This window comes from Anopheles bellator, chromosome 1 (genome assembly GCF_943735745.2).
Source record: "Anopheles bellator chromosome 1, idAnoBellAS_SP24_06.2, whole genome shotgun sequence".
In the NCBI taxonomy this organism is placed as follows: domain Eukaryota; kingdom Metazoa; phylum Arthropoda; class Insecta; order Diptera; family Culicidae; genus Anopheles; species Anopheles bellator.
In genome coordinates, this window is record NC_071285.1 from 43749627 (window position 1) to 43763152 (window position 13526).

General features: G+C 48.1%; 1 protein-coding gene across 1 annotated transcript; it reads right to left on the minus strand.

Annotated features, from left to right (window-relative positions):
* Nucleotides 1-6560: 6560 nt before the first annotated feature.
* LOC131215669 (facilitated trehalose transporter Tret1-like) lies at nt 6561-8412 on the minus strand. The gene is made up of 2 exons (XM_058210061.1): nt 8332-8412; nt 6561-7970 (listed from the first exon to the last, which is right to left on the minus strand). Exons 1-2 carry the CDS (start codon nt 8410-8412, stop codon nt 6561-6563), a joined length of 1491 nt encoding a protein of 496 aa, XP_058066044.1.
* Between the last annotated feature and the right edge of the window lie 5114 nt (nt 8413-13526).

The window sequence follows — 13526 nt, forward strand, 5'->3', positions numbered from 1 at the left end:
AACACGATCCAGAAATCACTCATCCACAAGATCTACACCAACAACCTGCTGTAACGGACGGTTCCGCGCGGTGTACTCTGGCTGCTCGGCTACCCCTCGGCCGGGCAGTGCGAGTGAAAGTGGAGAGTGATTTGTGGTCCCAAGTGACCCGCGCAACGCGACAACCCGTTCACCGGTGGCAAACCATACCTGCCGCTATCCTGCTATCCAGCCCCAGCCCCGCTATCAATTATTCACACCGGACCCTGATCGGTTAGAGAACCAGAGGTAATCCGCAACATAGAACACTAAGAGAAACCGCAAACACTAGCGCTTGGTTGAAGGTTTACTGCGAAACTAAACCAAACATACTGCCTTTTGCGTACACCGGGCAGGCGATCGATTCGCGAGCATCCCCCTTTATAGAGACAGGATCAATTACTTGCGGCAGCGAAAACGAGCAGTCTTTCAGCTGCAAGACACAGGCGAACGGTCAGAAGGGTGCTAGCGCAACGGGAGTAGTGTTACTTGAAGTAACCACTCGAAGCACACTTATACTACCCGGCAGGTGGCCGACGAGTAGTGCTCCGTTCTCGATAAGCTAATAGTTTCATCTCGTTTCGATTGCTAGTTAATTGAATTGAAGACTCATTTTCTAGACCGTTCAGCGACGATAATTGATGCGCAATCAAAAGTAAGGCTAATGTTGGCAGCGCAATATAAACACATATATATATTCACAAACAGACATAAAAAACCACAAACTCGAACATCTACCACTGGGCACAGGTACTAATTAGCATGCTGGAAGGGATGCTTCTAGTGGCCATAGGATAGAAACAAACCCGTAACCGCCATAGTAACTTAAAGTTTCAGCTAAGCCTGCGTAGCGTGGCATCGGCCGTTAAATTTAAAACAAAAACCAATAGCAAGCAATACCAATAGAGTTCATAGGGGATACACGCGTAACGGGCCGGATAGAGGTGTTTATTAATCTAGCGAAAACGATAGCTATGCAGTAAAACAAAGTAAGAGAAACAAACTTCAAAGTGAATAAAATAATAGATTAGCCCAATGCGGGGTAGCGAGCCAGAGCTAGCGCAGTGTAAAGGTAGATAAGCAAAATAAAATATTTTAATAGTGCAGTGCATTGAAACACTACTAGGAAGATAAGAAGCGCGGTTCCTTCAGTAGCTCTCACTCTAGTCACCCCAGGGGGGCCGTACAGCTTGCAATCACTACGGAAATCAAAACCGGGCAGTCCACGGTGGTCCTTTGAACCCTTTTTCGAGTGCCACCCCGGGCGGGGGACAGCAACCGAAACCCACGCCGTTTCGGAACATTTCTGTGATTGTAACAAAAAAGAAACAAACACCCTTCTATAGTTGGTTGCAAAGTAGTTAGCCAAAGCCTACTCTCTCTACGACTGTGTTGGTTCTCGAATGAAATCCTATTTTTCTAATTAGAGAAAACTTTTAGCAAAATATCTACCATCGCTCACGGGCCAGCGCGTCTAGGCGAACGCTCGTTACTTTCGTCATGCTTTGCGAACGTGTTGAACGTGTCGTACACTAATTTTAGGAAGAATTTAGTGCAGTGCAAGTTTCGATACCTCCTTCAGTCACGCTCCATCCCGGGAAGTTCCAAATTCTTTAGACGACAAGCCTGATCAGCAATAAGCACGCTTAGTAGCAGCCGTTTGCCTTTACCGACTAACGTTTGGACCAACCTACTATTTAGCAGCACTTCGCGCGCATCGCACACCAAAGCAGGCCAAGGTGTCCGACAACTCTCGCACCGCCCGGTGAAAACTATGCTTCGTTGAGTTCAAAAGTAAAACTATCCGTCAAACGGACTGTCGGAGCTGATGAGAGGGAGCCCCAATTTTTGATGAATTTATTTGCCGCTAAAGCACAGCAGTTTTACCAGACAGGAGCAGGAGCCTTTGATACATGTTTTGAGGAGCTTTTCTTCTTTTGTTTTGTAAACAGACTTTCTTTCGCTAATCTAAAACTACGAAATACTGCATACGCGATACTGCTAGTGCTGATGCCTGATTACATGATATAGTCTACGCACTTAAGCGGCCGAAATTAAAAAATATAAATCACCGCTCGTGATCGACAGTTTGGGGGACAAAAGCGGAGAAATCTTGAAATGAAAGGTTGGATGGACAAAAATAGGAATGAGAACGCGGGGAAACATACACACAGTGCAACCGAAACCTAAAACGCTGAAACCAAGTGCTTATTTTGCATCATTTGACATATCAATCGTAGTAAAACAGAGTAAAACGAACAAAGTTTGATAGCTGAGAGAAAGAGAAAAAGAAAAAGTATAACGAAGAAGGTGATCGAATCGAACGAAACAGACTAACCAATAGGAGGCACAAACGGTGTTGGACATAGTCCGAGAGGGAAGTAATGAGTAATGAAATGACAAAAACCCAACAAAAAACTAAAAACAATGGATTCTTCTTCTCGAACGTTCCGCTACACTGTGCACTAAAGCCTTTAACACTGTAGCAAAAAGAAAACCGCGACCAGATGTACTTTCTTTCGAACAGAAAAAGACGTTGATTTGTGACGGCCGCTCGTCCTGGACCGTTCTTCGACGTACAATTCCGCTATGCTATGCTGACTCAGTTCCTTCCTATACCTTTACCGATTAACACTGTAAGCTGGCACGAGAGGACTTCTATATTCTAAACTTAAGCCGGAAGGCGCAGCGCGTCTTTGCTCTCATTCGGCTACACCGCATCAACCGCATCGATCGTTTTCGTTCGGGAACGCAGACCAATGCAAGAACCGCACAGGGCTCAAACTTTCCAGAAACCAAGAAAAAGACATTAACAATTAATGCCGCGCCGGGTGGCACCCGGAATACGGAGCAGCCCCTGTCGTAAGGCCCACAAAACTTCGCTACTGTGTATCAATGTAAAAAAAAGGGCATTCGTAGTCACTAGAGAAAACTATATTTTGTAAAGTTGATCGTAGGTTAAGCTATACGAAGCGTACGAGGTAGTACACGTTGCATCTGCACATATGACGCGCGCACTCATCACGTCACATCATACAGCTCTTGTCATGCCAGCAGGACACAGCAGGACGTTATGTAGCTTATGTGTAGCCAAACGGGAGAGAATCTAATGAAACTTGTCCACATTTATTGTTGTCTACTGTATAGTTGCCATCGGCGGGATTTTAAATCCATTTCGTTGCGTTAAACATTGGCGTTCGCGCGATGGCCTTCGTTGCCAGTCTTAAGTTCCATCTACTACTTCCAAACGTCTCATCATGCCCATCGCGCACCATCGTTCACCTCAGCCAGCCACCAATTGCATCACACACAGTACTAGTTAATGTTGAACATATATTATTACGATGAAAAATAAAACAAAACAACAGCTCAGCTAAGATTGTGATTTACCAAAGACGATAATACCCGCGAAGACGTAGCGCGAACACCCGGAGTGCGGCGTAATCTGCTCCTCGGGGGGATCGCAACATGAACCAATATGGGGCGACGACAAAGCGCTAACCAGTCAGTCATTCAGCCACGCGTCGCTTTCCACAACGGAGTGGACTCGCAAACCCGCAAACTTGATTTTGATAGACCGAAACTCCAATAACTACAAATTGCCTGCACATCACCCCTGCCGGAAAGGCTTCGTTTCGGTACCAATTGCCCAAGCAGCACAACCTTCCCATACCTTTGGGCGTTGGACAGATTTCCCCCCACAACCCGATGAGCTCCCGTTTTCGCCGAACGGATTTGCCTCAGGGCCTCAGACACCCGGGACGTCGGGATCGACGGTGTGGTCAAAGCCGCATACTAACCCCTAGCAGACACAAACCGCATGCAAAGTAGATTGTAAAACGGATATCGTACTAGCATTAATGGAGGAGTCACTGAGCTATTATGGTAAGCGGTCAGAGTGGCTGAAAGCGTCAGTCGCCAGACCGCCAAAAGAAATCAACCTTTTTATACACATCCCGCGATATCAAACATTGCGCCGGCTCGAAACTAAAACTCCGTATTGATTCACCAAAAAATCCAACTCACAGTCACCAGCAGGTGGGCAAAGGTGGGCAAAGAATAAAAGTAGTGCTTACTTAAAAGAAAACACAATTAAACATTAAAAGTAAAACAATTAAAACGAAAGTTAAAACACTCACACACAAACTCACAAAAACCACAACCAAATGAAACTGTACTAACTATTGATAACGTTCGAACAATATGGGTAATAAGTAAGGTGCGTGCGCTGTCCGAAGGCTGCCGCCCCCCGGCGTGGGGGAGGCAGACACGCGGCACACGGCACGGCGGAGGATGCGACAAAGCGGGAGGGAGCGTATTAAAACTATACAGAAACACAAACACAAAAAAAAACAAACGCAAACAAATGTTAGAAGCAAACAAAAGTAAACAAAACCCTGCCACTAATGGCTAACTAGCGCCGCAACACGAACGCTAACGTAGGCAGCCGCTAGGCGAAACAAACAAACACAAAACGCAACTCGTTACAATGGCAAAAGGAAACAAAAAGCAAATACTACAAAAACGGAGCAGAAACAGCAGAAAGCATAAAGTACGAAACAAAACTACAACAAACTACGCTAGAAACATTTTACACACAATCCAGGAACCGAGAAGCGAAATGGTAAAAGCAGACAGGAAGACGATGAAAGCCCACAACACACAACTTGAACTTTGGAACACTGGTTTTGTATCAACTATCAATAGCTGCTAACGACATTCAAACGCGACGACGGCGCACCAAGGGTCAGGATCAGCAGGATCGGAGGATACTGAAGCAAAACATAGAGCAAAAAAACACACATAAAGCGTCCCCAAGCTCACTATTCTCACAAACATGGTAATGCAGCGTTTTCCGGGCAGATCGGGCGGAGTCGATCCACGCTCCAACAGATCCGGTACCGGACCGATCGGAAACGGTATGGCCCGAACTAGCGATACACACTCTAGCGCTGCGCTGTCGTGCTCTGTTTTTTATACATATAAATATATATACACATACCTTATATCGTGTAGCGTGTTGTGTCGTGCGACTCTAGTGGCCGCTTCTTGGCTGCGCGCGCGTGCGTGAGTGTCTGTGTGCGTGCGTTCGTGTGCATGTGTGTTTGAGGGGTGCAAGGAGCGAGTTGCCGGGCGAAACGAGAAGGCTGCGCAAGAGTGAACTCTTGGGCGCGACACCACTAACCACGTGGTCGCGCAAGTACCGAGAACCTTAAACACAAATCTTTACAATTTACCCCCCACACCGAGGGTGTAGACTTGTGCGCGTACAGCTACAGCTGGTACATTTTCTTCATTTTCCTCTCGGAAGCAGCAAAGAAAACATGGAGGGGACAAAAATAAGTATCCTTAAGTATGGGTTAAGAGAAGTGCTTTGATCGATTATTTTACGACATAAGATTCCACAAGATTCACGAATTCAAACACTTTGTAAACACTTTTTCAATCCTTTTCGTCGTCGTCCAACCATTTTGTAACCACTCATCCGAGAGTCCTAAGAACCACACCTCAAGTTTTCGATCAGACCGACCCCCAGCAGACACGCAGCCACGGCAAATGTTGATTATTCGATAAGTTTTAGTCGCTTAACTTGTGCTCCTACACTTTTGCCACCTTTATTCAAACCGATACCGCGTAGGGTGGCCGCGAAGCCCGTGATAAAACATCGAACCAACCCGACCCGGCAAGAGTTACCCGTAAACCCGGTAAAAGTGTGCGAAATTCACTGGCTAACGATAACGTACCCGGTAGCGCGATGGAAGTGGGACCGAATTCGAAGCGAAGTAAAACGTTAAGTAAATTACTAAATGTAAAACAGAATGGCACGGATCAAGCGTGAAGTTTGAGAGAAGTGAAACGGAAACTGTGAGTGAGCTAAAGGACAAACGAACAGGCATTCAACCAAGAAGAGAGGGGAGGGTGCAAAGCGGAACGAGAGGTAAAACGAGCATAAGCATAAGCCGTCGCACCGACAAGCACACGATAAGCTTTATGCAAACTGTAGTCCGCGGGAAGCCGCAACCGCCGGCGAGTGGAACAGTGGAAAAAAAACTATATTATATATACAACAGAACAGAACAAAGAAGAACAAACCAGAACAAAACACAACCTATACATATACATAAAAGTATAGACAAGAAAAGCAAAAGCGAGCAAACTGAGGTCAAACCAAAAAATACCGAAATGTTGTACCGTCACGCGTTATGTTTTTGATTTTATGATCCTAAATAAACGATTTTTTGATTGAAATAATAAACCCTGGCGGGTGAAGTTATTGAGGTGACGCAATTTTCGAATGAGCGATCGAACTGTGTCGAACAATTCACGGTCACGGTTAGTTGTTTAAAATTCAAATCACATTTGAGAACCCCGTTTTCCAACCATTACTAGAAACAAGGCTTCAGACTAAAACGACTAATCGAACGTCGGAACGTTGTATTTCTTAACACTACGCAACTAACTAACATTCAGCTCGACAGCTTGAGGTGGGTCTCGCGATCATTTTGTGCTCGAGCAGTTCACTACTTCATCTACTAAGGCTCCTAGGCGTGCACCCCGGCCGATACCGTTGCCACTTCCGGCACCTGCTTGGCAGTGCGTCGACCGCGCCGGAACTGCTCTTCGATCTCCGCCAGTGTGCGGTTCTTGGTTTCGGGCAAAATGACGTACAGTAGGAGCGTGCCGAGCAGCGAGATGACACCGTACACCAGGAACGCCCCGTTGATCCCGACAGCGGCGAACAGTGTCGGTCCGGTCTTGATGACGGCGAAGAAGCACACAAAGTTGAACGAAGACGTTAGACCCGAGCCGAGTCCACGCGTGGCCAGCGGAAAGATCTCGCCCGTCATGCACCAGGGCAGCGGAAAGAGCCCGATGCCCACGAACACGATGTAGCCGATGAGGAAGACGAGCGACAGCCACGAGTAGTTGCGATACAGCGGGATGCTGGTCTGGAAGTAGAGGAAGATCGACAGCCCGATCAAGCTGACGGTCGTACCGACCCCACTGGCCATGGCCAACGGGCGACGGCCCACGGATCGCAGCAGAGCGCAAGCCACCAGTGACGTCACGACGCGCACCAGATCTACGATCAGCATCGCCAGGTACTCGTTCAGTCCGTCGCGGCCGATCGTCGTCTGCATCAGCTGGATCGAGTAGAACGCCACAATGTTGACGCCCGAGAACTGCATGGTGGCGAAGAACACGAGCAGTGTCACCAGCGGCATCAGGAACTCTCGCCGCCGGTACGGACTCGTCCTGTGGTTCTCGTCATCGTGGTGTGGCTTCTTACTGGTAGCCTGCGTACTGCGAGCGACCATGGCGTCGAATTCGTTGCGACTATCGGCGTCATAGCCTCGCAGCCACCGGAAGGCTGTCTCCGCTTCACTTCGCGAGCCCCGCCCTAACAGCCACGCGGGACTTTCGGGTGACAGTAGCATCAGCAGGTAGGCAAGGATCATGAACAGCGAACAGAGAAGGGCCGCCGTCTGCCAGCGGAAGAACGTTCCGAACAGGTGCGCCAGCAGGATGCCACCGGAAACGGCGAACGTTACGCCGGCCAGTAGGATTCCCCGGTAGCGAGGGTCACTCGTTTCCGCGATGTAAACGGAGGCGGGTGGCCCGACCAGTCCGCAGCTGAAGCCGGTGATGAAGCGGCCGGCCAGGATCTGCGGGTAGCTGTGGGCCATCGACAGCACGCACCAGCCGATGGCGAACGTGACGTTGAGCAGCAGGTGAGCCGTCTTGCGGCCACACCGCTCCATCAGCAGGCCACCGATGATACAGCCGAGCGCCATCGGCAGCGGGGCCATCGAAGCGATCCAGGACGATTGCTCCTCGGTGATGGTGATCTGGCTGCCCGGTTGCTGCAGCTGCGGAAGCAGGATCGCCGAGAAGCCATTGGTCATGCCGGCCGCGGCGCTGCTCACGATCGGACCCGATGCGGCCAATATCTACGGGCGGAATCATCGATTAAATCCTGATACGGAAGTTGCTTTTTGGTAATGCTTTTGGCAAAAAGCCTACAACCTCAAGTAACGAGTGAAATTGTTCGAAAAGACTTCAATTCCTGCTTTAACCGTTTGATGTTTGGAAGGTGATCCTCCTGTTTCAGACATTCTCGTCCGGAATTTAGACCAAATAGTCTCCAGTTTGATAAAATCTCTGTTTACCATCCGAGATGAAGTTCTCAACTGAACATAACCCGATAACCCGAGATTAGCCGGAGAGATGAATTGGGCGTTGAGGCAACCAACTTTCCTTGGCGGCTCGCGTATATCACCTACGAGATGGCGCACCAATGTTTGCACTCACCTGTCGTGCCAGCGGCGAAAAACGTTTGGCCACAATGCTCTCGATGAACGCCTGGTCAGCTGGCGGCTTTTTGATAATCATTTTGCTGACGCCGATCGTGATGCGGGAAACGACGCCAGAACCTGCAACGATAAGACTGTTGGCGAGATTAGTCTTGCTGCCGACTGACCCACATTTGATAAGATTCGCCCCCGACCAGAATGGTCATTCAACGTGCTGCTTAGCTGATAGTGTCCCGCGGCCGAGTGCGGTTACGGCGCATCCCATCGATTGCAGCACTCACACTGCGTGGGAATTTCATGGTAAAGACTTCTTCTAAATGTAATACCAGCTATCTAGATTTTAGCAACACTAAAATACCGATCGTGATCTCAACGTGTCGGGGCAGTGCTGTCTTAATTGGCCTGCCACAAATTGGTTGGCCAGAAAAGCGGTTCTTAAGCGTGGCTCGTTTGACTAAACGAACATTCAGTCTCGGGCTCCACCGGCCTCAGTAATACCCCCCGTAATGTAAAGTTGAAACGCAAATGACAATAATTTTCGGTGGCTGGCCGGGACCCATTAGAGCGCTCTTGCCAACCGAACGCTAAGAACAGCACCGATTTCTGACACTAATTGCCGGATCGGCAAACATTTTGCATCTCTCAACTCCATTGTTGCCTTCCATTGGGTGGCCCCAGAGAGGGAACCTTGTGAATCTTGTGAGAATGCTTTCGCTTTTTATTCGCACCACCTTGGCCATTACAACATTGAACCTTCTCTTCAACTGCACTTCCCTATTTAGCACTCAATTCAAGTGCAGCTCGATCAATTCGAGGCTACCTCTCACATTGGGCGATATTTGACTCACGCAACGCTGTTTTTACTTTTTCACGAACTTAACATATCCGGTTCGTACGTAACGCGCCCGTTCAAATCGATGACCGAAATGTAGGTCACCGAAGCAGGGAACAAAACAACGCCAAAGAGGCACCAAAGTGATGGTGGCCCGTGCCGACCGATATGTCTTCCCATTTTTTGTTGCATTCGTTTTGTCTTGACGCCCGTGTTGCTCACCGGTGTTTGGCAGGATCGATGGCAGAGCATAAAGGCGGGCTCCTGCGTTCGGCACTTGCACGTCAATTTAAGTCTTTCGTGGGTGGCCAAACATTCGCGCATCAACTAAGGTCTTTCCACAGTTTTTCGGCCACCGCGTTAAACCGTTGACCCTTAAAACCGTTGCTTCAGCATTCAGCTCCGTGTGGGTCAGTTACGCGTCGACGCCACTCGGGCCACTGTTTGCCAACAATGGCGGATGTTTGTTAAGTAATCACTTTGGCCGCCTCGGTCACCGTGCGTGCGTGCGCGCGCTTCGTGTGCTCACTTCAAGCTTGAGGAGGGCCCTTCGTAGGGCGGTCACTACTTAGCACCCAGTTGCTTGGCGCTATCACAGCTTTAACACACATTTGCGTGTGACACGTGGCGGAGTCTCGAGTGCCACGAACCGACCACGAGCAGTGATCGGCACCGACTGAACGCACCCGATCGTCCGCGTCATATACGGTCCCACGGTTCGTGAGTGTTCGTTTGTTATCATTCCACACACTGCCATCAGCTGTTCATCCCCGAGTCTCTCTCTTTCTCTCGCTTTTTTATTGTTTCCACTCCAACCCGATCGATCACTTTCTCGGCCCAAAACTCCCCGGCAATGTGACGGCACGTTTGCGTGAGAGACTTTAATGCGTCGATCGACGGACAGGCGCGAACCTTTCGCTCCCTCGATCGAACCGAGAGCGGTGATCGATCGAAGAAAGGTGATGGCGCCAGGCGCCTCAAGTGATTGATTATTCAATCGACTTCACCACAGCGATGCGCTCTCCGTTGACCATTGATGGGGCATTAATTGTGCTCTACGGTGGATTACGGAGGCGGTAATGTTAATATTAATTGCATGTCAAATTGAGAGATACTAAGCGCACGGAAAGATTGCGATATTTTATATAATTACATTTAAACCCAGTTCTGTATTAAAAATGTGAAAAAACCACACACTAACACCTCGTGCAGCGTTTATTTGTATCCCTGATTGCAACGTTACTGATAATTGAAGGGTCAACTACACCTTTATTAGTTAAGCCCACAACCTCCCGGAAAGTTATTAACATTAATGTTGCTTATGCTCGTACCTTGCTCAGCAAGAAGATCATCTTACGGAGCGCGTCCAGCGTGCGGAAGGAACCCACGATCTGGAATGTAGTAAACTTGCTTGGGCACTTTCGCAAATCGCGATTTCATTTATTCTGCGGATAAACTCGACGGGGTGCCCTCCTAACGAGAGATTTACTGCTAATCGATTTCACACCGAACGAAACCGGTTGCCGTCCACCGTGAAGGCAACAACAATCAGCAAAATCCGCCTTTACCGCAATGCTGCGATCGAATAAAACATATTCCAATCCACCAAACATTGGTTCGTTTCTTGCCCGAAGCTTTACCAACGGCCACGCTGCTATTCAAAGCATGGTGAAATATTTCATAAGCCGAACTGAAAGCTTTTAGCGAAATATGTCGCTCAGTGAAATAATACATGAAATGTTTCGCGGGCAATGGAAAATTCAAATCAGACTTCTGTGTGGCACGTGGTTTTGATGGGGCAACCACGTTGGGTCGGCGCGCGAATGAAAATGTCACCCAAATTATCATCACCCTAGGAGGGTGTTTAAAAATGCATCACCTCCTCCAGTGCGGTCAAACAAATCCGTTCGGGCGTTCCCGTCGGTTAATCACCGTGTATTCCTCGGCAGCTGTTTGTTGCCAGCGAGTGAATCAGTCCAGTCCTGCCGCTTCGTGACCGCTCGTTTATGCCACCGTTACTCCAATGAACAACTCACTTCGTGCCATTCGGCAGCGTACTTCCATCATCCATCCATTAAGCAGCTCGATCCACCGAACGCGAACTCTATTAGAATGCGAGGAGGGGGCCGTACATAGCTTTACTTTCTCACCTGACGGTGATGTCCCTGTTTTCTGTGGTCCGTGCCATTGCAGTAAGAGTATGATTATTTTATTAAATCAATACCATTATGCGGCTATGGCGCGCACCGGGGAGGCTCTGCTCGGCCACACTCGCTAATCATCGTAATCACGCCGAACCGCGCCGATTCCGATCCCTTCCCGTTCGGGGTCCAATAATTGCCCAGTAATGTCAAGTAATGGCGTGGGTCTGAAACTAATTCGAGAAAAAAAACCTCCATCGGCTCAGTCAGCTGTCCGCAATGGGTTGTAAATAAACTAGACTTTTGCTTGTAATTCACACATAATTTATAATCGACACCAAGAGAAATGGTGAGAACGATTCGGTTGAAGAATTGGTAACATGGTTCTGTAAAATAAATTAAATTCTGGGAAGCTTGAGTGGAGTAGCGAGTGAATGTTGCTCATGAACTAACCTTAGTTTAAATAAGTCAATGGTTCCACAGGAAAATACACTTGTTAATGATAATACAGTGAACTGAAAAGGTAATCATAAATCGGTCAAACGTTGTTGTTGTTCATAAACCTCCGCATAATTGGAGAGTAAGGACTTGAAGAAATTAAGCATTTTCGGGTTGCGGCACGGGAAAAATGGGCGGTTGACTGGTTGGTGTTTCTTGGAATATAAAACGGCTAATGAACTTTGAATCGCTAGTTCTCGTGCGTGCGTTACACGCCCGGCAAAAGGGCCAGGACCAAAAGACCCCTCCGCATATGGGCGCAAGGATTCGTTCAACCACCGTCCCGTCCATTCCTTTCGCGCCTGCCGTCCGATGATCGATAGCTACCATTTGGTCACCACCTTCGGTGTAGCTCCGGCTCCAGCGGCTCGGCCAAGTTGGGGCCACCATACCGACTGACGGCTGGCCCCGTTTTATATCAACGAGAGTTCAATTACCGAGCACTGCCATGAAATTACAATGCAGCACATGATCTGCAGAAGGCGCGAGGCAGCTCGTGGGAGTGGTTCTGAGCCTACATCGTACCACACCACAGGCCAATTACGTGTCTCACTCGTTGTGATTTGTGAAACAAACAGCAACGCCGTGCCGAGATCCGCACCGAAGCAACGAGGGCCACGAAAATGTTCTCGGTGCCTAACGGACTCACGGGTGGCGACGTGTTATGTAGAGCTTTCATCGATTTCTAACCCCCGTGTGGCTCAACCCGCTACATCCGCCAACCTAAATATACAATTAGCCCGCCGTTACTTGAGCCCCGAATAGTGGCGTCCACCTTGCGCGAAAGACCTGGCGCTTTGCGGGCACAAGAAAAACGTTCTTTTCCTTCGACAGGAGAAAGGTTCCACGAAATGGTGGTCCCGACGCCCAGTGGCTTCTGATCCTGTTCCTGTGTGCGGAAGGAAAACTGTAACGAACGGGAAAACCCTCCTTTTCCATTTTTCGATGATTGATAAGTTTCTATTGTGCCTGTGAAAATGTTTCATTTAACTCGAAAGCTCAAGGACGATGGGTTGAAAACATGAAGTAGTAGTAGTGTTAATAGTTTCAGAACTCTCACATAATGTGTGAAAACATTGTGAAACACATTTTCGTCATTCGGTCAAAATGATGATTCTAAATCTCCTGTCACTGATTACACAATCAGCAGGGATGAATTTTGTCCACTTGAGTACTAAAACTCCCAAAAACGTTTGTTAAATTGTGTTAAATTAACTCAGCGAGACAGAACTTTGCTCAATGTGTTGAAAAATTCCTCTAGGCTTCCACAAACGGAAACGAATGAAAAATGTAAAAAAATGTGTGCCAAAAATACAAATGTATCAATGAATAAAAAAAGCAGTTGGTGCTCGAAAATCATTGTTGCTGGTGGAAAGATCTGCTTAAGTTTTAAATGGATTAGAATGGTTTTGGTCAAAGTTTCAACACACTATGCTGTAGGGATAAATTTTACGAATTTCACAATTTTTATAATATTTTTATTTTATAACGTTCTAAAACAGTTTTATATTTTTGGATCGACAACTGCGTCGAGAGGGTGCGTTTGCGAAAAAATTCTCTAGAAAGCGAACCGGTTCCAGCGATATTTTCAACAGGGTACCAGGTTGCACCGCGGAGGTAGCCCAACTACCCGTGATTAGAAAGAGATCTGGCTGTCCCCCTTGCTTCCCCGTCGATATTAGTGGCCGGATGCTGATCGCTGATTGGTGCGATAAGCGGCCT